The sequence below is a fragment of the Carassius auratus genome, chromosome 35, assembly GCF_003368295.1.
Source record: "Carassius auratus strain Wakin chromosome 35, ASM336829v1, whole genome shotgun sequence".
Classification (NCBI taxonomy): Eukaryota; Metazoa; Chordata; class Actinopteri; order Cypriniformes; family Cyprinidae; genus Carassius; species Carassius auratus.
In genome coordinates, this window is record NC_039277.1 from 9850973 (window position 1) to 9878500 (window position 27528).

Below are 27528 nucleotides of genomic sequence, written 5' to 3' on the forward strand. Positions count from 1 at the left end.
GGATTTTCATTCTGACGGCACCCATTCACTGCAGAGGATCCAGTGGCGAGCAAGTGAAGTAATGTCAATTTCTCCAAATCGGTTCTAATGAAAAAAACTAATTTATGTACTGTACGTCATGGATAGCCTCCATTTTTTAATTACTTGATGAACAATATGAAGTTAAGTTAGGATAACTGAAGTTCAGGAGCAGGGCCACGCCTCAAACAATCACCTGACTTCCAAACCTCCATATATACCGGGCCACCTCATACCGCTCTGCTAGTCTCGTTCTCTCGAACCACCCTTCCCTCCCTTTCTCATCCATTCAGCCAACCTTATCCCATATTATATTTCTATCAGGTTGTATCAGGGGGTCCTTATTGTCTGGCCTAAATATACGCTAGAGACGGTAACCCCACCCTGAGTCTCCCTGAGCCATCAATTCAAGATGCCCTGATCAACCTGACCATCATCCCATTCCCTCGACCCCTTCATCCTCTTTCTACTCTTCCCCAGTTGTATAGCTGGTTTGTGGCGTGGTCCTAGCTAGTGAATTCTTTAAATGTTGATATAGTGAAGAAGGTTGAGAACTCTGACACAGGACAGGCAAAAATCTACAGTTTATTGGAGTTTTGTGGATTCACGCATTTATCCAGCTACTTTTCATGCTAAGTTATCTGTACATTAGATAATCTAATGGTTCTCACCAAAAAATTATCTAAAGCTTTAATAAAGGGTCACTGGTGTCACAATGAAATGTAAAATGGGTCAAGTATTAATAATTGACTATATAACAGATCATCACTTAAACACAAATTAAGTGATGATCTGTAAAAACTGCTTTTTTTAAACACAACCGGCCATAAAACAGCTGAACTTAATTATACTGTCCACCAGATGGCTCTGACATACTATTTGGTCTTAATGTAGCTGTTCTAGTGTGTGTGTGTGTGTGTGTGTGTGTGTGTGTGTGTGTGTCTGACTCAGTGAAGGCTAGGTGGGTGTGCAGAAAGCACATAAGTGCTGATAATGTGTGTCCATCAGAGTCAAGGTGCAAAATAGATAGCTGTAACTGAAAGTATACATTAGTGTCCCTTTAAGCGACATTTTCTCAGCCTGAGCACATGTAGAGCTTTGTTCATCCCTTATAAAACATTACCATGGAAACCCTAGTTTCTGCATAAACACCACTGTTGCTACAGATAGGGATACTACAGCGGAGCTAAAATAACTTGCTATTATCCATAACTGCCACAAAGTAGACGCAATCACACACTGATTCTAAAAGTCTCTTATAACGAAGAAGATGTCATATTAATTTATTATGGTTTTACAGCAAACCAGTCAGTGTTTAATTGGAAATTGTGGTATGAAAACAGAAATGGATTACATCCAGTACATCATAACAGTCTAAAGGGATTCCCTTTAAGAAATGACTTTGCTGATAGTTTTAAATTAATACTATTTATTAGAGGTGTAATGGTAACCAAAAAAGATGGTTCTCTACCTACCTTGGTTTTTAAGCCATGGTGTGGTATTTTTTCAGTACAGCAGGGAGAAAAAGAGACTCTACCTCTGGTTTTAAATAACAAATCTGGCATTACTGGCATGGCTGCAAAGCATTTACATCAGCACAAGTAGTTGTGTTGCAGTTTATGGTGCTTCCTCTTTGGGGTACAAAATATTTGAGCAAAAATTATATTTTAGTCAGAATTATGCTATTAAATAATTCTAGATAGATTTTGCAGCCTTTACTCTCTCATCACAGACACATGCAGGATTTTCAGGCAGATGTTGAACTTGTGAGCACAGATTCCTTCACCCTTCCTTCTCTGATTTCCAGACGCGCTTCACCTCTATCCGATATTTCTTCTGGCTGCGTTATTGCTTGAATATTTAATCGTTTCCTGCCTCTCGCACCCCCACACCCCCTCCTAATCACTCAGTCTATAATGACAGACACCTCTCAAGCCCCTGGCTGCCTTTCCTCTCTGATTGCTACAGTAACACTTGAGTCCTGCTTCTGTTGCCATGACACCCGTTTTTCCTGAAGGTGCACTGCTGATGACTGAAGGATGTTCGTGTCTGTGTGTATGTAAACTGTATGCAGCGGTATGCGTGATATGTGTGTGTCTGTGCATTTTAAGACGTAGTGTGCCCTGGTCTGCTCTATTCTATAGTTTGTTATTTATTCAGTCCTTTCCTAATAACAGCGTTTAACAGTCCTCAACACCTGTGTGGTCCTGTGTGGGATTTCACAGCAGTGCGTCCAGTATGAATGCTAATCATGGCTCTGATGGCGTTGGCAACTAGAGCCCACTGACAGTCCTCTGCAGAATTTCCAACACTAATTCACACTTACAATTTGCGAATGTGTTGTTGTACATAAATCATCTGTGGAAAGAGGAAACGTGTGAGCGTGTGTGTTTAGATACTTGACTGTTTGTACTTCCCAAATGCAGAGAATGTCAGTTCTAATCGCATTATTAGTAAAACAATGTAAAACAGGTGCATATGTGCATAAACTTCTGCTTTATGCAAAAATGACCTTTCCAACTTGAGCTTAAATAGGAACACTGAGTGCTGTTTATAGTCTATTTATTCTGACTAGTGTATACTAACCATAAAACATAAATTAAAGCTAATGAATTAAAAGGTTTTTTTTAATCAGTAATTTGTGTTTCAGTATGGTTCTGTAAAGAATGGCAAAAGGCTTTCTGGGATACTCGATTCTGATTGGTCAATCACACGTTTGCTGTCAAAAAAAAAGTTTACGTACTGACTTCTTAAATAAAGACTTATAGTATAAACTATATAAAACATGCTAATAAATTGAAAATGTTGCAGGTAAGCAAAGCAGTATGCTTCTGAGAGTAATTTTGCATGGTTTTAGTAGGGTGCTTTATTGTAAGTTAAACATCTTATGAAATAATCAATTCTGATTGGTCAATCACAGCACAATGACCGCTAAATAAATGGAAATAAAATGCATATCACTATGCATTGTAATTTTAATTATTATTGAAAATCTATTTTAATGTTTTTATTCATATATATAATATAGTATATGTGTGTGGATGGATGTATTATCACACACTGAATTCTCCCTGTTCACTAAGTCCTATCTCAGGTGACATTTATTTCTAGTGTCCAAGGCATCTCTAAACTATCTTTATTCTTTCAACCGAATTTATCATTCTAACTTTTAGTTCTCACACACTGTTCTAATTTGAAGCTCTTTTTAACCCTAACTTTAAACCTCATCTTAATTCTGATAAGGTTCACCGTACTGAGATTTGCACTGATGCATTATTCATATCTCCCACTGTGTTTCTTAATGTTCTGTCAGTCTTTTCATCATATTGTGGCAATGACTCTTCCGATTTTAGGGAGATGTTCTCATGCATTCAACAGCACCGACAGGCTTTCTAGACCAAATTATGCCATTTGCTGTTCATTCATCATTGACAAAAGGCATCTTAAGTGGTATAAAGAAAGGGTTAACTTGCTGATCCTACAACATTTCATTTCCTTCAGATGGAAAACCTTGGTGATTTGAAAAGCAGCTCTTCAAAAAGAGAACCATTTCTATACAAGTGTAGCTGTCTCAGTCTGTGTGTGTGTGTGTGCGCGCGCGTGTGTGTGTGTGTGTGTGTGTGTGTGTGTGTACCAGCAGCTTGTCTGTGGCTCACTCATGTTTCAAACTTATCAATTGTAACCAGTTTCCATAGCAACATCTCTCAAGAGGTGAATAGAGAGGGAGAGAAAGAGCAGAAAGAGAAATAGACTTGGCAATGGAGTATGTGTGATTACATGCATGTTTCTGCATGCGTTGCACATAAACTACACCTGCTGCTCTTTGATAAAAATGTATGTTTAAAAAACTGATTTATTTTTCACTGTAATTTTTATGTTATTTATTTGTCTATACTCTGTACCATCTTCCTGTTCCGTTTTCATACCAAATTGCTTTGGCAAAGGTTTCAGCTGTGCGGCCATGTACAGAAAACCTATTTTGGACAGGCTTTTTGGTTTTGAATTTCAGCAAGCGAGACAGTGAGAGAGAGAGAGAGAGAGAGAGAGAGAGGGGCAGAGAGAGAGAGAGAGAACCTAACATAAAATGCATTTCATTCTTTTTGTGTCTCCATGGCAACCAAACTGTGTTAGCCTCTTATTGACTCAAGTGCACTCACACTTTCTCTGTCTCTCCTTTTCATTATCGCTCTTTCACATTTACTTTTGCTTTAGACTTGCAAGAATGTGCTCAAATTCTTTCTTTCATTATTTTCCTTGATCTTTCCTAGCTCTGACCTTCATTATTTGCCTTGATCTTTTTTTTCTTCTTATCACAGTTTAATCCCTTTTCAATTTACTTATTTCTTTTTTGGTGGAATTCAATTACCACCTTTTGCAGACCAGTTTATTTTTAATAAAAATACCCTCTCTCATTTCAACATTTATAAAGATTGCAACATGTTGTAATTGATCAAATTATACTACCACTCAAAATTTGGGGTTTGGTACAATTTTTTAATGTTTTTGAAAGCAGTCTCTTATGCTTACCAAGGCTTTTTGTATTCCTTGGCATAGATACATTTTCTGCATCATTACTCCTTACGTCTTCAGTTTCACATCATGATCCTTCAAAAAAAAAATTCTAATACACTAATTTGCTGCTAAAGAAAACATTTCTTATTATCAGTATTGAAAATAGTTGTGCTGTGTAATGTTTTGTAAAAAAAAAATCAGTATTCTTTGAGTAGAACAGATTCAAAATAGCAGCATTTCTTAAAATGTTAAATATATATATATATATATATATATACAGTATTGTTCAAAATAATAGCAGTACAATGTGACTAACCAGAATAATCAAGGTTTTTCGTATATTTTTTTATTGCTACGTGGCAAACAAGTTACCAGTAGGTTCAGTAGATTCTCAGAAAACAAATGAGACCCAGCATTCATGATATGCACGCTCTTAAGGCTGTGCAATTGGGCAATTAGTTGAATTAGTTGAAAGGGGTGTGTTCAAAAAAATAGCAGTGTGGCATTCAATCACTGAGGTCATCAATTTTGTGAAGAAACAGGTGTGAATCAGGTGGTCCCTATTTAAGGATGAAGCCAACACTTGTTGAACATGCATTTGAAAGCTGAGGAAAATGGGTCGTTCAAGACATTGTTCAGAAGAACAGCGTACTTTGATTAAAAAGTTGATTAGAGAGGGGAAAACCTATAAAGAGGTGCAAAAAATGATAGGCTGTTCAGCTAAAATGATCTCCAATGCCTTAAAATGGAGAGCAAAACCAGAGAGACGTGGAAGAAAACGGAAGACAACCATCAAAATGGATAGAAGAATAACCAGAATGGCAAAGGCTCAGCCAATGATCACCTCCAGGATGATCAAAGACAGTCTGGAGTTACCTGTAAGTACTGTGACAGTTAGAAGACGTCTGTGTGAAGCTAATCTATTTTCAAGAATCCCCCGCTAAGTCCCTCTGTTAAAAAAAAGGCATGTGCAGAAGAGGTTACAATTTGCCAAAGAACACATCAACTGGCCTAAAGAGAAATGGAGGAACATTTTGTGGACTGATGAGAGTAAAATTGTTCTTTTTGGGTCCAAGGGCCACAGGCAGTTTGTGAGACGACCCCCAAACTCTGAATTCAAGCCACAGTACACAGTGAAGACAGTGAAGCATGGAGGTGCAAGCATCATGATATGGGCATGTTTCTCCTACTATGGTGTTGGGCCTATTTATCGCATACCAGGGATCATGGATCAGTTTGCATATGTTAAAATATTTGAAGAGGTCATGTTGCCCTATGCTGAAGAGGACATGCCCTTGAAATGGTTGTTTCAACAAGACAATGACCCAAAACACACTAGTAAACGGGCAAAGTCTTGGTTCCAAACCAACAAAATTAATGTTATGGAGTGGCCAGCACAATCTCCAGACCTTAATCCAATTGAGAACTTGTGGGGTGATATCAAAAATGCTGTTTCTGAAGCAAAACCAAGAAATGTGAATGAATTGTGGAATGTTGTTAAAGAATCATGGAGTGGAATAACAGCTGAGAGGTGCCACAAGTTGGTTGACTCCATGCCACACAGATGTCAAGCAGTTTTAAAAAACTGTGGTCATACAACTAAATATTAGTTTAGTGATTCACAGGATTGCTAAATCCCAGAAAAAAAAAATGTTTGTACAAAATAGTTTTGAGTTTGTACAGTCAAAGGTAGACACTGCTATTTTTTTGAACACACCCCTTTCAACTAATTGCCCAATAGCACAGCCTTAAGAGCGTGCATATCATGAATGCTGGGTCTTGTTTGTTTTCTGACAATCTACTGAACCTACTGGTTACTTGTTTGCCACGTAGCAATAAAAAATATACTAAAAACCTTGATTATTCTGGTTAGTCACATTGTACTGCTATTATTTTGAACAATACTGTATATATATATACTTTTTTTCTTTATACAACTTTTGTCACTTTTGATCAATTTATTGCATCCTTCCTGAATAAAAGGATGTTGTAGGATCAGAATAAAATTTTTTTTTCATATATTTAAAATCAACAAACAAACTTTTTTTTTTTTGCAACATTATTTTATTAGAACTTGTGTAATTGCTTTTGGAGTATTTAAGATATTTGGTTGTATTCAACCGAATACAGACCTCGACGTTACCAAAGGTGCTGTAGCGTACATTAATGAATCATGTATAAAAGACATAATCATGCAGGTATTCTTAAATGTAGATACTGCATGTGAACTAATATTAATCACAAAAAGACATTCAGTGATGACGCCTGTAATGAAGACCCAGTCGGTTGTGTCTCGACCCACATTCCTGTGCTAATAGCAGTTGTCCAGGACATATATTCACATTTTTGAGGGTACATCAAGTCAAAGCCAAGATGGAAAGAAGGCCCAGGAGTTCGAACCAGATCGGAAGTGTTGCTAAAAAAGCATTCAGACTGTGTTGTTATCAAAATTTTAAGTGTAATACAAAGCCGTTCTAGCTAGTGCAGCAGCTCAGGAGAGATATGCTTGGCCACTCTATTCATCTACGAAGCTAGAACTACACACTGTTTAGTTAAATAATCATTAATCCACTTGTTTAGCAGACTGATGGACATAGCACAACACAGGAACTCCAGGTGACGCAAACTGAGAGGCCCTATGATACACAGAACAGAGCGGCATTAAATGTTTTATAGCCTTGACAACACAGAAGATTGCCTGAAAAGTTTGTATATGATGTGAGACCGTCGTCGTTGTCATGACAACATCATCAATCTGTTTCCCAAAGCATCATCTGCATCACGGCCTGCTGTGTTCGGCTGTCTCACGCACGTCAGCCCACTCGACACAAATAAGTCTTCCTTTGTTGTTTGCTACAGTTCATCTGTCGGCATTCCAAAAGTGCTTTTATGATTTGTCACAGTCTATCGAGTATTTGCACTCCGGCAGAGGTCGGGGTCAGAACTCTCTTCCCACCGGTACGGCCCGTCCTGCACGCCCGTCTCAATTAAGAGTCTGCCGCTCTGCTTGACCACTCATTCTCACCGCAGCCCATGATGGACGAACCCCGAAAAATAGGGTGTCAGTACTCAGATGTGACGCTGCTCAAACAGTTTCTCCGGTTTGTGTTCTCATTGGTTGATTTGCTTCGAAATGTCTTTGTAAACGTCACCATCAGATTTGACGTAAAAATATACTTCTTGTGCGGTTGTTTAAGGACACTAATAGAACTACCCTGACCGAACTGCAACAACTGAGCCATATATTCATAATTTAATCAATTATTATGTTGTACCTCAACATACAGGGCACATTTATCTACCACAAATACTGGATTAGCAAATACTTAGCAGTTATTAAATACTTTGACATAAGTTATCTGAAGAAAAAGACGTCGCAACAAAGTCCACGGTCTACTGATGTAAAATTTAAGGGAACACATTCTGTAATGGCTTCAGTAGCACGTTATGTGTCTCTTCTTAGAGTTTAAGAAGAACCATTTGATACTATGAGCAGCGGAAATTTTCAGCAGCCCTTGAGAAATTCAATGGTGTTACAAAACATCTACACTGCCTGAGCCTTTTGTTCACCGTATTTCTCTCTGTCTGTTGCACTCATTTTCTTTTGGTCCATCTCTCCACTTGTTTTTTTTTTTGTAATGACAGTGATTGAGGCAGCTTAACATTGATGGCTTTTAAATGCCTCCTTGTCTTGAGCTTTTTCTACATCTGTCCATCATCCACCCCCACCCAGGAGATCTGAGGAGGAGCTGAACAAGGTTTGCGGATGAGGGAGAGGAGAGCGCGACATAGTTCGGTCCTTATTCTGTCGTTTTTCTCCTTTCTTTCGCAATCGTCTGTCCTTCATTTGATCACTTAAAAGCTGACCAAAGCATACACCATACTGCAAAAGATAGAGAGAGAGAGAGAGAGAGAGAGAGAGAGATGAATTAAGGGAGATATACCAAACAAACTTTCACCATCTACTTCAAATTAAGAAAGACATTCTACGACAAAGTCACATTATTCTTCAGAAATCATTCTAATATGCTCATTTTACATTAATGAGGAGGACTCACCTGTACAGATAGTAGAAAAAGGACACAAGGTAGAAGCCTAGCTTGCACCAGGACTCCTTTTGGCAGTAATTCAGAATATCTGCATTCATCACACTCACTGGATCATACATAACCTCGGACCCATCTGCAGGACGGTGGAAAAACCTGAGGGAGAGAAAATGAGAGAGGGGGAATTGCTATAGAGACCCATTTTGAAATTTCAGTGAAGTAGATGTGATTGAAAATTATTACCTCCAGAGGTGATAGAGGAGCAGGGGGATGTTAAGGCCCAGAGTTACCCACTCCCCTGCACACATGAACATCAGACAGAACAACCCGTGGATGGAATACTCTGGAACCACCAGCTGGGGGTGGGGGGGATAAAACACAGTTAAGGACAGTTTCAAGTATTCGTCATGTTTGAAAGCATGAGTTCAGTTATTCCTCATAAGTATCTTTTGCACATTCAGTTCTGACTCTTAATGTGTGTGTGTGAAAAATTGAATACATGAGTGTGCCTCCAAGTACAGAGCAATAAAAGCAAAGGGGGTGAGATTTAAAAAGAGATATAATGATACCATTTTCAGGAAGTAGGTAATTTAGTGGTGCTTTAGGAGAAACAGAACGTTTTAACACAAGGGGTTTCAATCAGGGGCCCGATGACCGATATCCTGGGGTCTATGGGAAAGTATTTAAAATTGTATTGTCATGGCATTTCTACCTATTAAATTATTGTTGCATGATGCATGCATGATAGCTTTTTTAACGTTTATTTTAAAGAAGTCTCTTACTCTCATCAAGGCTTCTATTATAAATTTCAGTGTCACATGGTCCTTCAGAAATCATTCTAATATGCTGATTTGCTGCTCAAGAAATATTATTTTTGTGGAAACCATGATACATTGTTTTTTCTAGGATTCTAGAAAGCTGATAAACTGAATGCATCCTTGCAGAATAAAAGTAATAATTTCTTTCAAAAAAAAATTTCCACTGAACCCAGACATTTGAATGATAGTGTACATCAGCACTTTATTAATATCAGCCGATATTAGACATTTTATAATTTATTTGAACATCCATTTTTCATACTGTGTATTGTAATGTTTTTTATAGTTTTATCTTTTTATTTTATTTTTATTTTTTTTTACCAAATAAGGGTATCAGCAATTGTATCACAATTGCACAATCAATGCATCTCTCGCTGTTTTATAGGGCTTCTCTTGCATGTCCTGCCACAATTTCACTCACCCTTCGAAGGAGGTTGCAGATTCTTTCGATGTTCAATATTCTTTCCCTCTGAGGAAAAACAGAAGAACGCAATATGATTTTTAACAGCACACTCTGACTGTAGACTTGGATGTATAGCTCTGCGTGTGTTCACATATGTGCATGTATGCCGTCTCGGTGTCTCTGAAACCTGCTGTTCACAGTCGGGAGAGTGATGCTGAGTAGTTTGTGCTGTGTGAAAGGAATCGTGATCTAAGAAAAGCCTCACCGCTCTCGTGGGGTTGCTCTGATCGATGGGATTTTTGAAGTCTGTGCGCAGCTCATCAAAAGCAATAATCTTGAGAAGAGACAAACAGAATTCGTGTTACATGAGCATTTAAACAAAACCACTGGAGATTTTGGAGGTTAGAGACGATGTAGGAGGATTGTACCATCTGTGGCCCTTTTTATCTTTAACTTTTCACATTCTGTAGCTATTCCTACAGCTTCATGTTATGTTCTCCCCTCTTTTCTTTAACCCTTTATAGATCCATATCTCCTGCCATCCCCTCACTTCTTTCTCTGTAAACAGATGCAGTTGCTATGGTGATCGAATGAACCCCTAAGCAGGCGTCATGGTTGCTATAGAAGTGAGTTCACATTCTTATTGGCTGAGAGCCTTACAAAGATAGGGGGAGAAGGAGAGGAAAGGGGGATGGAGTGTCAGAAGCAAATTACATATTGATAAGCATTCTCAATAACATGGTTTCTCGCCGGCATGCTCTCATACACAGACTCTCAGCCTCCCCCACACTCTGTCTCCATACTCTCTCCATCTCTTACATACATTCACACACACACACACTCACACCAAATGACTCATGTTTAGAATCTCTCCCACTCCTGTCATTAGTCAATGCTCAGTCATTTCAAGTCTGTTTCTTAATGGCCTTTTAAACGTCTTACAAGTAAGGTCTGCGGTCTTATGCCGATCTGAAAATATCCCTGACTTCTTGTTTGGCATTCAAGGGTTTGTGTTTTAGGTGTTGAAACCTCTGCTCTCTAGTGTTTTAGTGTTTCAGACAGATTTTTAACAGTTCTGGGCCATTGTGTTTGTCTGCTGTTGCCTTCTGCGAGAATGCAGCCTCTAATATGAAGAATACAGATGATGTTGAAGTCTCTGGCGGCGACTGTGCAAATTTCATTTGTGATTCTACAGACAGTGTGCTGGCACAGAACAACCACTAGAGTTCAAATGAGATGTTGACCTCTTCCTCTTCAGCGCTCTCTCTCTCTCTGTGTTTGTGTGCTTTGTGAATCTCACTAAAATATATCTAAGGCACATTACACCTCTAAATGAAAAGACGAAAAATAAGAAATTATAAATATATTTATAATTATAAAATAATATATTTATTTAAATTATATATATTTTTTAATTAAGATGAATTCATACTTTTGAACCCACATCCCTAGAGAGTGTAAGCAGTTAGGAGAGTAGATGGATGTATAATATTTTGAAATATACATAATTTTTTATTATATATACTGTATTAATATTATGGTAACATAATTTTCATGACATTTTCCCCTAATATTTTCCTGGCCTTAAAGCATCTAGACGTTGTAGTTTTTTATTCCTATTATTTTCAGTGGTGATTCTCATTATATTGTCATTAATTAAATCGTTTTTTTCTTTTTTTCTTTTTTTTTTTTTTGTAGAACCTTTTTGTAAAATTAAAACTTCCAAAGTTAAATGCAGTACAACAAATACAACCATGATGTATGAATACATTTTTAAAACACATATTTATTTATATATTATATATAAATTCTTATATATATTTATACAGTATGGATAATTAATGGGCTTAATTGCTAAATGAAAATAAACATGCAATTTAAAATGAATGTGCTTAATATCTAAAATTATAGTCCTAAAAATATCCAAAGTTAAATAAAATTTCTTAATTTTTTTCCCCAGGTGTAATCATTCTTAAGGTTTTGTGGATTTACATTTACATTATTAACTGTATATATGTGTGTTTGTGTGCACATACACACAGGTATGCTCCCATCTCTTTCCTCCGTTTTTTTCTTCTGTATCTATCTATCTATCTTGTTCTTTAAATCATCAATCTATTAATAACTGCCGTGATTTGTATTCACCTCAAAGGATAAGGCCTCTTGTTAGGGCAGGGGAGACAGCTTGGACAGACACACACCAGTCTCTGCGCTCAAAAAACTGGCACGAACACACACACGCAGTCAGACACTTGGCAATGACATGGATGGCAATTGAAATGGAAGTGCGACAGAGTTACAAGTAACAGGAATTCATACAAATTCACATTCACGCAGTTAGGTCTAAAACCACAGACGTACCTGCCAGATGACGAAGAAGATGAGGGCAGCACACAACACGAGTGTTAACATGTAGCAAAAGGCCGCAAAGGTGAAGGCCATGGCTGTGCCAGCCAGCCTGACGGTGATCTGGGTCGAGAGAGGGCGAAGGGGAAATTTCCCCCGCTCTCTCTCTCTGTCTCTCTTTACACTCTCACCCTTTTCAAGGAAGTTACAAAGCACTTCCCTCTTCTTCTGTCTCTCCTCTTAAAGCTTGCGGTCCAGCTTAGGATGAAGTCGGGATAGAATAAGAGAGGAATCCTCTTGGTCTGGAGCTGCAGATATGAGGTGTCTAGCTGGTGATCCTCCTCCGCTGGCTGGAGCGTCTTGTAACGTGTGGCTGGACAGTGTGTTTGTGTGTAATTCTTCCTCTCTGTCCACCTAAGATAACAGCTAGAGCTGTTTCCTCTTTTCAGCCTCTCTGCCGTCTCCTCTGTTCCTTCACTTTCTCTCCTTCTCCTTCTCTGTCTTTCTCTCTGATTGGCAGAAGGGGGTTTGTATGTATGTGGAGAATCGTCCCCTCCCCCGGCTCTAAGATTAGTGCTGTACACTGGGTCCACACACCTTATTTACAGTAGAACACCTTAAGAAATATCTTGTGGGCACATGGGAGGATGAATGTCCTCGGTATACATTCTGAAAAACAGACATTGATTCGAGTTACACTCTTAAAACTAAAGCTTCTAAAAGAGAGTTTTTGCAGTCATGCCATAGCAGAACCCTATACGTGAACAGTTCTTAAAATATCTATCTATCTATCTATCTATCTATCTATCTATCTATCTATCTATCTATCTATCTATCTATCTATCTATCTATCTACCTATCTATATCTATATCTATATCTATATATATATATATATATATATATATATATATATATATATTTTTTTTTTTTTTTTTACTATTATTTTTTTTTAAGTGTGAAGAATATTTGAATAATCTGTATTATAGAAAACTTTCATGCAATGGAAAAGTTCATCGATATTAAAGGTTCTGCATGAAACCTCTGATGTCAATGAAGAACGTTTATTTTTAAGAGTGTCTAAGTAATGGATGAATGTTTTTGGCCCTAACTCAATGAATGATTGTTTTACAATAATTACAATTAGACACATTTTAACTGCCATAGTGTTGTCATTTTAAACAATACCTGGACACATATGTCGACAGGTCTTGATCCATATTCTCTCTTAGAATAATTGATCAGTTTCAAGTGCTGATAATTTGACATTATGGATTATAACATGAACCCATTGAACATTAAAAATGACTCCTTTAGACCAGAGCTAAAGCCACACTCCTGTGGCTTCAAAATGAGTCATTGAGACTGTAAGAAATTATTTTTACAAAAAAATAAAAATAATAAAAATAGTTTGAGTAGCTTGCTTAATATGATTTTTACAATTATATATTGAACTTATTATACAGAGTAATCTATTGCAGACATGTGCATTCCCAGCACTATTGCATTTATTTACAATTTTACTGATTGACGATATAAGATTTGGCTGATGCATCAAACCAAAAAATTGTCTGAATATGTATGAATCCATAACAAAACTGTAATGGTGTTCAGTTCTTCTAAACAATGCAAACATGAATGAACAGAGACATTCAAAATGACAGTGCAGAATGGATGAATAAGTTAGCTGTGCTACATGACAGAATGAAAGAACAAGAGTATTTACCCGTGTTTTCTGAAGCAGCGGCGCAAGTCTGTCTTTGTCTGTCCTCTCTCCCCTCATTTTTCCTCCAATTAATCTGGGTCGACACCATGTCAGAAATCTCTGGTCTGCTTTGCTCTGGGTGTCAGTGTTGGTCCCATCACAGTCTCTCATTGGACGCTGGGTGCTCTGCAACCAGGTATAAAACAGCAGAGAGAAGCAAAATATGCATGAATGTGCTGGCCATATTTTTCTGTTTTATCTCATGCTTTTGATCCTGCGCAGCTTTCTGAAGTCTGATACTTAATTAACTTAATGTTCTTCTTTTTTCCCCCTTACCTATTTATCCTCCGCGTTCTCTCACTTTCGTTCCTTCTCTGCCTCTCTCAGTTTTTTACGAATTGAAGCATTCCCTGCTGGTTTTTGATCTCAAAAGCAGAACCAATGGAAAAGCCCTTCTCTCTTATCCACATCTCTTTGATTAGAATTAAAATGTGATGTTATTACCTCTGATCGCTGTGCTCAACTACATTCAACAGTCTTCCCTCCCTCCATCCCTCTATTTTTTGCCATACTCTCTCATTCCCTGGAGAGATATGAGGGGGCAGAGGAAGCTTTTCTTCTTTGGCTTCCCTTGTTTGTCTCTCACTCTCTCTCTCTCTCCCTCCCTTTTTTATTTTCTTACTATCTCTCTCTGATACAATGTTATCTTCTTGAAAGTGCGTTTCTGTCACTGCAGGAGGGATGAAGTAAGGTTTGATTCTATCTTTTTCTTTTTAGTCAAATCTGCAGTCATGTCTTCAAAGATTATGAGTAGAGAAGAGTCTAAGAGAGTTTTTTTTTTCATTCGCAATGTTTTTTTTCCCCACAGAGTTCTAAAAATTCCATGAAATTCCATGATTTTATTATAATACTAATATTAATAATAGATAAAAACTTATTAGTGTACAAATATCTTAAGTGAGGTATTTAGAGTTTAACATAAATGCTCATTCACATTTCAAAACATTAGAAAATTATAAACATTATGTTCCATTATGTATCTTTTGTATTCATAATCAAAGTATGCTTAATTACAATCAACAAACCTAATTCTTTTTCCAGTTTTTCCATAACTGTAGAAAACCTGCATATAAGAAATTTCTATAGTAATATCTCACACCTTTGAATATGTCTGGGTTCTCTGCCACCTCATTTAGACAGTGTCAAATCCATTTCCAGTGAATACTCCCTGGGGAATTTCTTTTTCTTCTCTCATTAGCTGTTTTCAAATCATCCCCACAATGTCTTCATCTTTGTTTATAGTGTTCTTTAAAGCATGCGAAATACTGAAACTTGATTGACATGCTCCCCAGGGAGAAGAGACTGAATCATTCCGACATTAAGGCTTTATAAAAGATTTGCTTTTATAGCTTACATTACTGCAGCAATATAGGCAGCATTCTCTGTTTTTCAGGAAGACATACAAATATCATCAAGTCAAGTTGAGCTTTATTGTGATTCTGCTACATGTGTGGACATACATGGAACAAAATGTCTTGCCTCACACGACTTTGTATCCTAAAGCACATACAACAGCTTTGACAGATATTTCCAGCATGCTATGTGGGTGCTCTTCTAATGGAGTCCAAGAGTACCATCTGGTGGATTCTCCTATACTCTGAAAGTCTCCTCTCTTCACTGTCCTTTATAAAATGCTATTTAGGGGAACCCCAACTGATTTTAGTTACTTAAAGGTACAATTTGTAAGATATTTGAAGTAAAATATCCAAAAACCACTAGGCTAGTGTTATATATATATTGTCCAGCTGATTACTAACAATATCTCTAATGTTTTCAACTACTTGTAAATTATGAGAAAATTCCCATTCTAAACAGTGACATGGGGCAGTGCAGTCGCCTGTCAATGACGTTTGTTACCTTTTGTTACCGCCTTTACTGACGTAGAAACCACATGACAACTGTGTCGTGGACAAATGCGGAAGTAGCTTCGCAACAAACTTCAACTAGAAAGAGATGCCGATCTCGCTTGTGTTTTATTCGACAGAGTTGTTTTTTGAGTTGTTTTGATTCATATCTTTACAGAAAACGTATGCTATTATAACGATCAACAAGATTAGTATTATGGAGCATACACGCCAAACGCGGGGCATCGCGTCTCTAGACCCGCGCAAAGACCCTTCTGATCCATAGTCTGATCGCGTCTTTGCATTGACTTTGTATGTAATCTACTCGCGCAAATCGTTGAACTCACGTTAAATCCATGATTTATCTTCCCGTCTGATTGATGCCCGTCAGCGGTTGGGTAGAAGAAAACAAATCCCATCATCCCACGCTCCTTCTTAGCATCATCAAACCACGCAATTTTTATTGTTTTGGTAGTGTGCCCTCTAGTGGTAGGTCCTACAACCTGTACCTTTAAGTGTTGATATGTGTTTTAGATTAATATATATATATATATATATATATATATATATATATATATATATATATATATATATATATATATATATATATTTATATATTTAATCTGTGATCAATTATAATCTATTACAAATAAATAAAGGATTGTCTGCAGAAATTTTCTGAAAACAATTCTTATTTCTGCAGTTCCATTTGGTGGATGTAATTTCTTATAGCTGTGGTTCTTAGCCAGGGGGCCAGGGCCCACTAGGGGGCCCCAAAACACTTCCAAGCAGATGACTAAACATTATTCAAATAAACCAAAACAAGGTTTAAAATCATTCTTATTTTAATTTGTTCCCTTAACAACTGACATTTTTATTTAAGAACCAGGGTTCACGTGATTTCGGATGACTTTTAAACGAGTGATTTCTAGATTTAGAAAAGTAATGTACATGTAAATAATAATAATAATAATATATTTTATTAAGAATAAACATATAATAGTTATTGGGTAGAAATTGTTATTAGTAGAAAAAAAACGTCATTACAAAGTAGAAATGTCATGTAAATTCATTGGAAATAAAAAGTTATTTTTACCATATAAAAATAATGATTTTATTTTAATTGTTTTAATATATAGTCACACTTATCTGTAAATTAGCTACTATGTCTTTATAGCAGAGATATCTGAAATAAAGGGAGACTTCACAAAAAAAGAAAAACGAAGAAGAAGCTACTTCATGTTGTCTGGCTTACTTTCTTCCATGGAAGACATCCCTAACATTCTTTGCCTAGAAAGTCCCTTTCCTTGCTTATATCTAATATATTTTCTTTTTTTAAAAAAAGAATGAAAATTATAGGATAAACAACTGTAGTAGCCTACATGTAATCGCATGACAACATTCTGAATCTCGCACTGGTGTTTAGCGTCAGTAAACCGAGTTAGTGGGGAACGGAACCAAATGTCCTTAGGTTGCGCGTTACACCCGGACGTAGTTGTGTGCGACAGTAACGTGGAGATCTGTTTTTATTAAGTCAGTAAATCCACTATCTCTCGGTTTCTTTCAAATGGCTGCTAAAAGCCAAATATGCTCAATATGGCTCGGGTCTGAAACTGGAATATTAAAAGGTAAATGTATTTCCCGTCTCTTTGTCGACATATTGTACACTTTTATGGCTGGATAGCTAGCCATGAATGGTACACGTGAGTTGGCACCACATATCTGCCTTTTAATTTTCTTGAGGTTCACTGAACTAATGATTTGTTGTCATCCACATTTCATCTCAAGGGGTAAGTTTAACCAAAAAGCAGGCGTTTAACTTTTGTGAGATGAGCTGCTTGAGTCGAGATCAGGAGGTGTGTGTGATGGCGTGGGGAGACCCTCACGAGTCAGAGGTGAGGAAGAGAGAGAGAGATCTGGAGGAACAGACTTCATCAGCATGATCTGGTGACTGACAGACACTGTCTATATGTGTGTATCTTTGCAGGTGTTAGTGGGCAGTGTGAACGGCACTGTGAAGACTTTCAGCACAGACAAGGGAATCTTCACAGCGAGCAGAGAGTGTGGAGATCCTTCACAGGGCAGATTCACAGGACTGGCTGTCACTGACAGGTGCTTATTCTCGTCTCTGCAGGGGCTAATGAAGTACTGGAAGTTTTGTTGGTTTGCTTTGATGTACTGTAGGAATGAACTACTTTCTTTCCTTCTTTTCCAGTTCAATGATTACATGTGTGGAGTCAGGACTGCTGAAGGTTTGGAAGGAAGGAAGCACAGAAACCGTAAGGCAGTGTGATTTCAGTTTACTAAAGCGTGGTGTGCTATATTTAGTTTATTTATTTTTTTATACATGCACTTGTATGGTCTTATATTAATAAAATAAATGCTACTTGAAATATTTGTGCTTTTAAAAATGTATATGTCACAATGCAGGACTATTCACTAAATCAAAAATGTAAAAAATCATGAAAAAAATGAAAACAACATTAATATATCTGCATCTAGAAATTAATCCCTGCAGATTCAGGATCAAAAAGTAAAAAACTTTACAACAATACTAAAGTTTACAAACAACTTTAGTATTGTGTAATCTGTATATATAGATATTTATATTCATCACTTGATTTCATTTTCTTGTTACTCTGATAAAGCAGATAGAGTAGACATTAGGCTCCCTTTCAGTACAGTACATAAAAAGCGATTTTGTCCCCATAATATAAACCCACAAACAGCTCAATATCACATAAAAGCAAAATAATATAACATTTTAACTGTCATTTATCACTGTATTTTAATTTTGATTTATAAGTGTTTTTTTTATATATATATATATACCTATTGTAGGTCAGAAGAGGGGTATGACTGTTTAAAAGAAAAGGGAGGAGATGTTTTATTGTGCTCACATAAACACAAAGTGACCCAACATTGATTATTTTACTTGTTTATTATATAGCTAGTAGCATAGTAGCACTGCTTTTACTATTTAAATTGTAGATTAGGTTTTTTATTATATATTTTTTTTGTCTCTTAAGATAAATGTGTACTTAAATCTCAAACAACCTTATCTGTCTCTGTTCTTAGGTTGAGGTAAATGTTGGAAATGGAGTATGCAGAATGCAACAGAACCAATCACAGCGCCATCATGTGGCCACAGGGGGTAAAGAGAACCCACTGAAAGTCTGGGATCTAGAGAGACCAGATAAGCCAATATTCACAGCCAAAAATGTAAGGAAAAATGGGGGAAAAATACCTTACCTTTTCAACCCCGGTAGTTTATTATTTCTGTGTTTCAAGCTTCTTTCTTTCTTCTCTGATCTATCAGGTTGCTCATGACTGGTTGGATATGCGAGTGCCCGTGTGGGTGAGAGACATTGGCTTCATCCCAGATTCAGATAAAATAGTCACATGCACTGGACACCATCAGGTTTGTCTCTACTCTGGCTTTTTCCATTTGTGTTGTCTGCAGTAATTTAGCACGTTATCTATACTGGACACATTTATTCCATCTGCAATAAAATTATTTACTTTATAAATATCATATATCTGAATTTTTTGTTTACAGTGAGCTCCTGAGTTTGTACACTATCATTCAAAAGATTGTTGACAGTAAGATTTTTATTTTTTTTTGCATTTTCTTGAAAGTCTCAAGACTGCATTTATTTGAAGAAAAAAAATTGTTTAAACAGTAATATTGTGAAATATTATTTCAACTTAAAATAACATCTTGAATACATTTTAAAATGTAATGTATTTCTTTGTAAGATTCTTAATTTTTGTTGAAACACATTTTTTCAGGATTTTTTGATGAATAGAAAGTTCAAAAGAACATCATTTATTTGAAACCATGTCTTTGCTGACACTTTTTTTTAAGGTAGTAATTTCTTTAAAAAAATCTTGCCACAAACTTTTGAAAGGTAGTGTATTTCTGCATGTACTGGCTTAGATTTAATGGTAACGAAAGATTCTGAAATATATTGTGAGCTAATCATCTTTTTCAGCTTATCCCTAACCCTTTGCTATTGTATTTATTCACGTCGTTCCTTTGTGTTTTAAGGTAAACACCTGTGATCAAACATGACTCAAAATATCTTGCCCTCTCTGTTCTGCTCCTCCTCCGTCAGGTGCGTGTGTATGACCCCTCGACGCCTCAGAGAAGGCCGGTGTTGGAGGCTCAGTTCGGAGAGTACCCGCTCACAGCACTCTCTCTTCCTGCCAGCCAGGGCACAGTGGTCGTGGGCAACACTCACGGGGAGCTCGCCATCCTTGACCTCCGGAAAGGTAAGCAGTAGGTGGATGCTCCATTTATTTTGTTCTCTTAGGCAGCCTTGGATCTGAACTGATTGAAGCTCAATCGCTTAGGGTTTTTTGTCCTGGATCTGTGTGTGTTCCAAGTATAAAGGATGTATTTGGCCAGCCGTTCTCCATATATGCGCTGTAATATTATTGAACTCCTGAGAGTTTGGTTTTGTCTGACCCCATTTTCTTCTCTCTCTGCCTGCAGGGCTTGTGTGTGGGTGTCTTAAGGGTCTGGCAGGGGCAGTGCGGGGGCTGCAGTGCCATCCTTCCCTCCCATTGGTGGCCTCTTGTGGTTTAGATCGTTTTCTGAGAGTACACAGCCTGGAGGACCGGTCCTTACAGCACAAGGTACGAATGCACAAGAAATCAGGTTTCTTTCTCTATTCTCCCTGCAATTCATCTCTTTTATTCTCTCTGCAGATTTCTTTATAGCACCTCTCCTCTTATATTTCCAGCTGATTGCATGTACCATATAATCAGAAGTGCCTCCCACTCACTGTTGTGTTTGTATAAATGCACTTATTTTCTCTATGCAGGTATATCTGAAGTCACGACTCAATTGCGTACTGCTGTCTAGCAGAGAACTGGAGGTAAGCAGTGGTTCAGTGTCAGAAAGAGCATAATTTTAATGATTCGCTTTTATGCAACTGCCTATCAACTGTAACGACAATGGAAGTTGCTTTCTTGCAGAAGATTTTATACTGCATCCTAATGACTATTTATGTGCCTTTCTCTTATAGTCATCAAATGCTGATGTTAGTGGAGATGTAGAAGAGGTGAAAGCAGAGGAAGATGAGGTTTGGGATACCATGGAAACAGTGACGGAGAAGGCAAAAAAGAGGGCCGCCCAGAAAGACGAAGCAACTGTTACTGGAGTAGATGCAAACAAAGAAAAGAAAGCTAGTAAAAAAAAAAAAAAGTGATGTAAAGTGATTTCTAATGGACATTTTTATAATTTTATACACAGTTTATCATGTCATCAGTAAAGCTGCATCAGCAGTGGCCAAGAAGAAACTTAAGCCTGAGAGACTGACTGTATAATATGGATATATATTAATAGGTGCAGATCGTTATTTTTGCCCATAAAGTGAATTTACAAATGAGATGATCTAAAATGTGATATTCAAATTACATTTTAAATGTGTAAAAAAAAACTCAAGTTTATGTGAAAACGATCACTGTATTAAACACAATTTAATGAAGAGTCTGTATATCATAAACACAGAATCTTTCAAAAACATGTTTTCATCGTTTTCTGGCAATCAACTGACTTGATTTAACATGTATCACTAAACTGGCACACATATTAGTACTGTGCACTTCAGAAAATATTTCCTACAGAAGTTTTATGTTAAAGCCTCTACAATACTACTTTATGTGAAGTTAAAATTCTCCCCACGTCCTATTTGTAGTATCCTTTTCATAATTATTTTATTTTTGTTTTACAGAGACAAGAATAGAAACTTGAATCTGTGCTGCTCTGGTCCTTGACTTGACCTTGAATGACTTGTGCTTGTGTGGGTGTGTGTATTACACATTGCGTTATGAACACTTAAACACACCCTATTCTAGCGTCTGATAAGATAAGGTACATCTTGGTTAGCACAGAAACTGTCGACTTTGTAAATGAGAATGTTAATAGCTGTACATCTAAAAAAAAACGTAACATTTGCCAGCACAGTTCTGTTATAACTACTATAAAAATTCTGTCCAAACTTCTTGTAGGGTACATTTTTTTTCTTAATCTGATTATAGGCAGTGATGAAGAGAGGGATGAAATGTGGTTTCCATATGTATTTTTGTGGTGTTTAGAGAATCTAATAAATGACACCTTCTACATGATGGATACTTTACCATGGAAACATTTTAAAGGAGGTGAAGAGCAAAGGGCATAAAATATGGAGGGAGTGATGAAGTATGACAACATGAACTGAACTCAGAGACCTATCAGGGTGGAGGGACAGTATTCCTGACTGCTGACTTGCGATTAAAGAACCAAAAGTGTGGCTTTATATGCAGGACAACAGCCTCAACGTTTCCGGTATAGTTCCTGTAAACTTTTGAAAACCATAAAACATTGCATGCTCGTGGTTTGACCCTGCGTGCTATTACAAGGTCGTATCCACTGGAAATATTTAATTTCCTCTTGATTTCCTCTTACAAAGTGAGGGAAATAGCTGCAGATAACCCCAGAAGCACATCCATTACATTACATATCCTCAAATGTATTTATCGTACAGGCCTTTAATTATTTAACCATTTTCCAACAGTTTGGGCACAATGTTAGATTGTGTGTCTGGATTTTTATTTTTTAACTTGAAGTCCGATCCCAAAACTCTTATCACAAGAAATGCAAGCAGATTTTGACCCTTTCCACCCAGACTTCCACCTGCCTGAGGTACTAAAATATGTGCTTAGATGGAGTATTTTGTCATGGTACATTAATTGACACACCATTCTGTGTTTGACAATCAGAATTCCTTCACATAGTGTGCACTTCTGTGCTCTTTAACCTAACAAAGCCAATAATTAACCCTCTCTCATGAGCATTTTATTATCCTGTTATAAAGCCTTCTTGTTTTTCATTCTTTGATCAATGTTTAGAGTCCATAGTCTATTTCATCTATTCTAATCATGCAGCATTACCTCATGCTGTGCCATTACCAGTAATTAAGAAATTGACCTACATCAAATCTGATTTATGCCACAGCTATATGATGCCAAAATCAAGACTTTAAAGTAGTTTTCATGATATTCAACAAGCAATTTTCTGATTCTTTACATAGTAAATAATAAAACTAAGTAAATTAAACCATTGCGTCCCCCAGTGGTTCATTGTATTTAGATTAAACTAAACTGGCAAGACTTAAGAATTGAATGCTTATTTGGCTCACAACATTTGCATAATCACATTTAATGAATGTGATACTTTGAAAAAATTATAAATGTACCTAAGAGCATACTTGAGATAGCCTGTGTGTAAGTCCATAGGAGTCCAGGATGTTGGATGTGAGGGGCAGGGCCAAAAGATGTTAAATATTGACGGGGAGTGTAATTATTAACTAAGCTTCAACTCCAAATCACTTTTAAACTGGCCTCTCTCGGCCTGACATAGCACTGCTGACGAACCTCCCCTCTCAACTGCTCGCTCTCTCGTCAGGCTGTCACTAACTTTGCTTTTTGCAGTACCTTTTTAATTTTTTATAGCCATATTTTGCTTTGCTTCTGTTAATTCTTTAATCTCAGTATTTAGAAAAAGGTTTCTTTAGTTTGCATACATTCTCTCTCTGTTTTTTTTTTCTAGCTCCAAAAAAACCTGGACTCCCACACGGAAGAACCATTAATGTAAGTAACTCTTAAAGTAGCTACTGGGTTCATATTTTAGGAACAATGAGTGTGTAGTTTTTGAGAAAAATCATGGAGGTTCACATCTTTGCCTCGCCTCTCTGCACTTAACGCTGATTCATGCAGGAATTTGCAATGTTAACATCTGCCTGTTTGTTTGTGAAAGGCTAGATTAATATTTTAATGTAAATATACCTGCATTGTCTGAGAAAGTCAAGCTAATGCTTTTAAAAAGGATAAGAAAAGAATGCAAAAGGCTTGTGCTGACATATGAAAAATTACTTTCCAAGAACAGGATCTTGCAAATGACTTACAAGGGGCGTAGAGTTTGTTTAAGAAGGATCTTCAAACTTTTGTTAATGAAATGTTAAAAGTTAATTGCAGAAACGAAAGTTCAAATGCAAATAAATGGCAGTCTTAGGCTGACTCGATCAGTGTTTATACAACAATCGCAGACTACTATGACATGTCAAATTTTTAGCAGTTGTTTTCTTTTTTACAAAGAACATTTGATAAAATGCATGTGAGCGTTATTCCGATATCAAGTTCAGCAATTGGGAATTCTCATAAAAATGAACCACGTACATGAGTTCACGCCATTGATTTTTCTCACCCTAAAAAATGCTGGATACGGCGCAGGGATGAGAAAGATAATGGTGGATTTAAAAGAGGATAACAGGAGCAGATTACACAGACTGACTCATGTCCTATGTGCCCCCTATAATTGCTTTATTATGCTGTTTTGCCAAAGGTAGCAAGGAGCAATTGAAGTTTTACGGCGAGGGAAAGTCTAAAATATGATATAAACTAAGAAAAGAGAGAGAAAGAACATGATAGAGCATGTGGGATGGGCAACTCACGACTAAAAGGAAGTGATATCTACAAAATTATAACTTAGGGAGATAAAGGCACAGAAATTATTGAGTGACACCCTTTTTTCTATCAGTCCATACACAAATTCTACCGTGCACCCTCATGTTGACTGCCGTCATAAAATTGCTGTTATCAAGATCAGTCTTAGCACTTTGGACGTGCTGTAGGCCAATAATGGAGTCTATGGCATGTCATAAAGATGAGAAAGAAACAAGAGGTCAAAGTCATGAATCAACAGAGAAACTCACACATGTCCTTAATGGCAGTCAGTACGCATTGTCTGAATCCTGATTTAACCCTCTAACTTGGTTTTCTATGCTTTTATTACAGGTGGCACCACTTCCTCCTCCTCCCTTTTTTTGGCATCTTCTTAAACTTGAAGAACTACACTGTATAATGAGAATGGGACACAGTAACATCAGCGATGGAATATGTGCACTTCCTTCCGCTGTCCAAAGGGAGCGCTTTCCAAAGATTTGGTGCTGACTGGGTGTAACAGCAACTCCATGTGGAAGGTTTCTTATGTCTTCCAGTGGAGCTGCTGTTGCGTGCAGATAGTCACCTTTATCTCTTTTGGTTCTGAGTTCAAATACAGTCGTAATGAATGATCTGCAATTATTAATTATGTGGCTGTAAATTTATTTGCATGTTGTTAGAAAGCATGTTTAAACCAGTGTCTGGGACACAGGGTGATGACCTATGAATTGACAGCCAGTGTTTGCAGTCCAGCTGCCTGTCAGTTCTGTAGGCCACTGTCCTGTTTATCCTACTAAACACACACTGATTTGCACAGAGAATGCAGGGCGTTGTATAAATGTTGGACTAGAATTTTTTTGGGGAACATTTATGTCAAGGCTATACTACAACATGATTTATTTGATATTATCTTAATATTTTTTATTTATATATATGTTTTATTTTCACTGCATTTAATTTCATTTGAACATTAAATTATTTCAAAATCAAGTTCTTATTTTTGTATATTTTATTTCAAGTTTAAAGTTATGTTAACAAAGACACGCACAAAAAAAGTAACTAGCATAGAATAACAAAATACAATTACACAAAAGAAAAGAAAAGAGATAAAACAGGGCTGCCTCGATTAACAGATATTTACAACATAATTTGAAAATATAAACATAAAGGACAATATTCACAATTTTCATATAAATCATATAATTCACTACAGGAGGAAAAAAAAAAATAGAAATATCAAAAGAATAGAAGGGTTTCATAGTCTAAAGAAGGGTCCCAATGTGGCTTCAATTGTTTTTTTGTGAGCAGAGCTCACCAAAACGTAACTGTTTCATTTGGATAATACAGAGTATCTTGTTTAACCATCTAACTTTTTTGGCAGCAATCAAAATCAAGTTCCTCGTTAAAATGAAATGAATGTGAAATATATATTTGTGTTGTGCCCCTGCTCTTGCCCTTTTCTTAATTTATCAATGTTTTTCTTTGCATAAATTTCACATATTCATTATTAACACCATTTTTCAAGATTTACGTTGCAATGACTTAAGACCCATTCACACCAAGAACGGGATGGGAATAATGATAACTATATTAGTGTCCACACTAACATTTGATAAAGTTCTGTTTTTATAGGACACCTGCACACCTGCTGCTTCAAATGCTGAATGATTGTCAAAAATTTGTTCTGAAAGCTATTCCAACAATATTGTTCCCTCTGTTAGTCACAGTTTGAATGAACCACTGAAAAGAAAGTATGATCACTGACAATATGCCACTTCACCCACAAACATCGTGATTTCTTGTAAATGTCAGGCTGCTTTTACTTCAGTTTTTCCCCTGAAATGTCGGTGGAGTCATGGACAGGAATAGTTCTAAGTCAGAAAGCTTACCAACATGTAGAGACAGCTCAATGCAAATGTTGCAGTACAATATTGCAGATTATAATATATATATATATATATATATATATATATATATATATATATATATATTGTGTTAAAAAATTTATCAATCGCACATTTTTCTGAAATTAGTCACGATTAATCATATTTTTATACAATCTTCAAATTAATGTAGAAACAACATAAAGACATAAAATTTACTATATTTTATGGCTGAACTAATATATATATATATATATATATATATATATATATATATAGAGAGAGAGAGAGAGAGAGAGAGAGAGAGAGAGAAATGCAGTTAGCATCTAACCAGAAGTGCAATAAGCAGTTAGTACAGAATATACAATATCTACAATGTGTTACAAATGTACAATAATTATACAAATAAGGCAATAATTTACAGATTTTAAATACTATCAGCATGATATACAGATATGTGTACTATGAACATAATATACAGATGGATTATGTAAAAGTGTATGTACACTATAGGCAGAAACTATGAATATATGAACATCATTTACACTAGTGCAATTTACAGTAAAGTGCATAGAAAATATATCAGTGTGCAAATGGATTACTCAGTGTTTCTGGATGAACAGACAGTAGTGCAAGTAGTAACAAGTTTACTGCTTTTTTGCTTGTTTGTAAATAAATAAATAATCAGATGTAGTGATGAGGAGGGGTGAGGAGTCTGTGTGTGTGGTGTGTGGGGGGTTGTTGGTTTTTGTCAGAGGGCAGAGTTCAGTAAGGAGACAGCTGTAGGGAAAAAAGCTGTTCCTGAATCTGCTGGTCCTTGTCCGGAGGCTCCTGAAGCGCCTCCTGGAGGGCAGGAGGTTAATCAGCCTATGGTCAGGATGAGAGGAATCCTTAAGAATGCTACGAGTTCAACATAGACAGCGTTTCCTCTGCATGTCCTCAATAGCAGGAAGTGGTGTCCCTGTGATGCCTTGGGCAGTTTTCACCACCTTCTGCAGTGCCTTGCTTTCAGCAACTGAGCAGTTCCCATACCAGACTGTAATACAACTGGTCAGGATGCTCTCGATCACACAATGGTAAAAGTTCACCAGCATGGCTGAAGACAGCTGGTTCTTCTTCAGTGTCCTGAGGAAGAAGAGACGATGGTGAGCCTTCTTGACCAGGCTGGAGGTGTTTGTGGTGCAGGACAGGTCCTCTGAGTCCTACTGTGATATAAAGTCCCAAACAACGGATTTCTAAATAATTAATATTTTTCTTTTCATATCTATAGTTTCAGATTGAAAGAACATTATAGAGTCTTCACTGAGCGTAGTGGGTGACGAGTGTAACTTCCTATGACCCCCTTATGACAGTGTCAAACACGGCACAGACTAAGACCAGCAACTGTCCTGAAAGTCCAGGACAAATA

General features: G+C 36.9%; 2 protein-coding genes and 1 long non-coding RNA gene across 3 annotated transcripts; 1 reads left to right on the forward strand and 2 right to left on the reverse strand.

Annotated features, from left to right (window-relative positions):
* Window positions 1-6581: 6581 nt before the first annotated feature.
* Window positions 6582-12466, reverse strand: LOC113054339 (protein cornichon homolog 2-like). Its single transcript, XM_026219819.1, has 6 exons — window positions 12159-12466; window positions 10063-10131; window positions 9816-9863; window positions 8820-8932; window positions 8589-8732; window positions 6582-8413 (listed from the first exon to the last, which is right to left on the reverse strand). The coding sequence occupies exons 1-6, from the start codon at window positions 12237-12239 to the stop codon at window positions 8386-8388; spliced, it is 483 nt and encodes a 160-aa protein (XP_026075604.1). The 5' UTR covers window positions 12240-12466; the 3' UTR covers window positions 6582-8385.
* A 156-nt stretch (window positions 12467-12622) lies between these two features.
* On the reverse strand, window positions 12623-14468 carry LOC113054340 (uncharacterized). The gene is made up of 3 exons (XR_003277366.1): window positions 14183-14468; window positions 13868-14032; window positions 12623-12812 (listed from the first exon to the last, which is right to left on the reverse strand). It is a non-coding gene; the product is annotated as an uncharacterized LOC113054340 (long non-coding RNA).
* A 2744-nt stretch (window positions 14469-17212) lies between these two features.
* Window positions 17213-21338, forward strand: LOC113054341 (WD repeat-containing protein 74-like). Its single transcript, XM_026219821.1, has 10 exons — window positions 17213-17378; window positions 17539-17645; window positions 17738-17862; window positions 17966-18029; window positions 18829-18972; window positions 19070-19171; window positions 19869-20025; window positions 20249-20391; window positions 20580-20633; window positions 20784-21338. The coding sequence occupies exons 1-10, from the start codon at window positions 17318-17320 to the stop codon at window positions 20964-20966; spliced, it is 1140 nt and encodes a 379-aa protein (XP_026075606.1). The 5' UTR covers window positions 17213-17317; the 3' UTR covers window positions 20967-21338.
* Window positions 21339-27528: the final 6190 nt, after the last annotated feature.

What these genes read in the sequence shown, in the direction of transcription:
- LOC113054339 (XM_026219819.1), bottom strand. Translation starts at nt 12,239, where the DNA reads ATGGCCTTCACCTTTGCGGCCTTTTGCTACATGTTAACACTCGTGTTG. An exon ending in TCTTCTTCGTCATCTGGCAG is followed by an intron (nt 10,132 to 12,158) that starts GTACGTCTGTGG and finishes TCTCTTCTCAAG; the next exon opens with ATTATTGCTTTTGATGAGCT. An exon ending in CTCCTCTATCACCTCTGGAG is followed by an intron (nt 8,733 to 8,819) that starts GTAATAATTTTC and finishes TCTCTCCCTCAG; the next exon opens with GTTTTTCCACCGTCCTGCAG.
- LOC113054341 (XM_026219821.1), top strand. Translation starts at nt 17,318, where the DNA reads ATGGCTGCTAAAAGCCAAATATGCTCAATATGGCTCGGGTCTGAAACT. An exon ending in GGACTGGCTGTCACTGACAG is followed by an intron (nt 17,863 to 17,965) that starts GTGCTTATTCTC and finishes CTTCTTTTCCAG; the next exon opens with TTCAATGATTACATGTGTGG. An exon ending in TGTCTAGCAGAGAACTGGAG is followed by an intron (nt 20,634 to 20,783) that starts GTAAGCAGTGGT and finishes TTTCTCTTATAG; the next exon opens with TCATCAAATGCTGATGTTAG.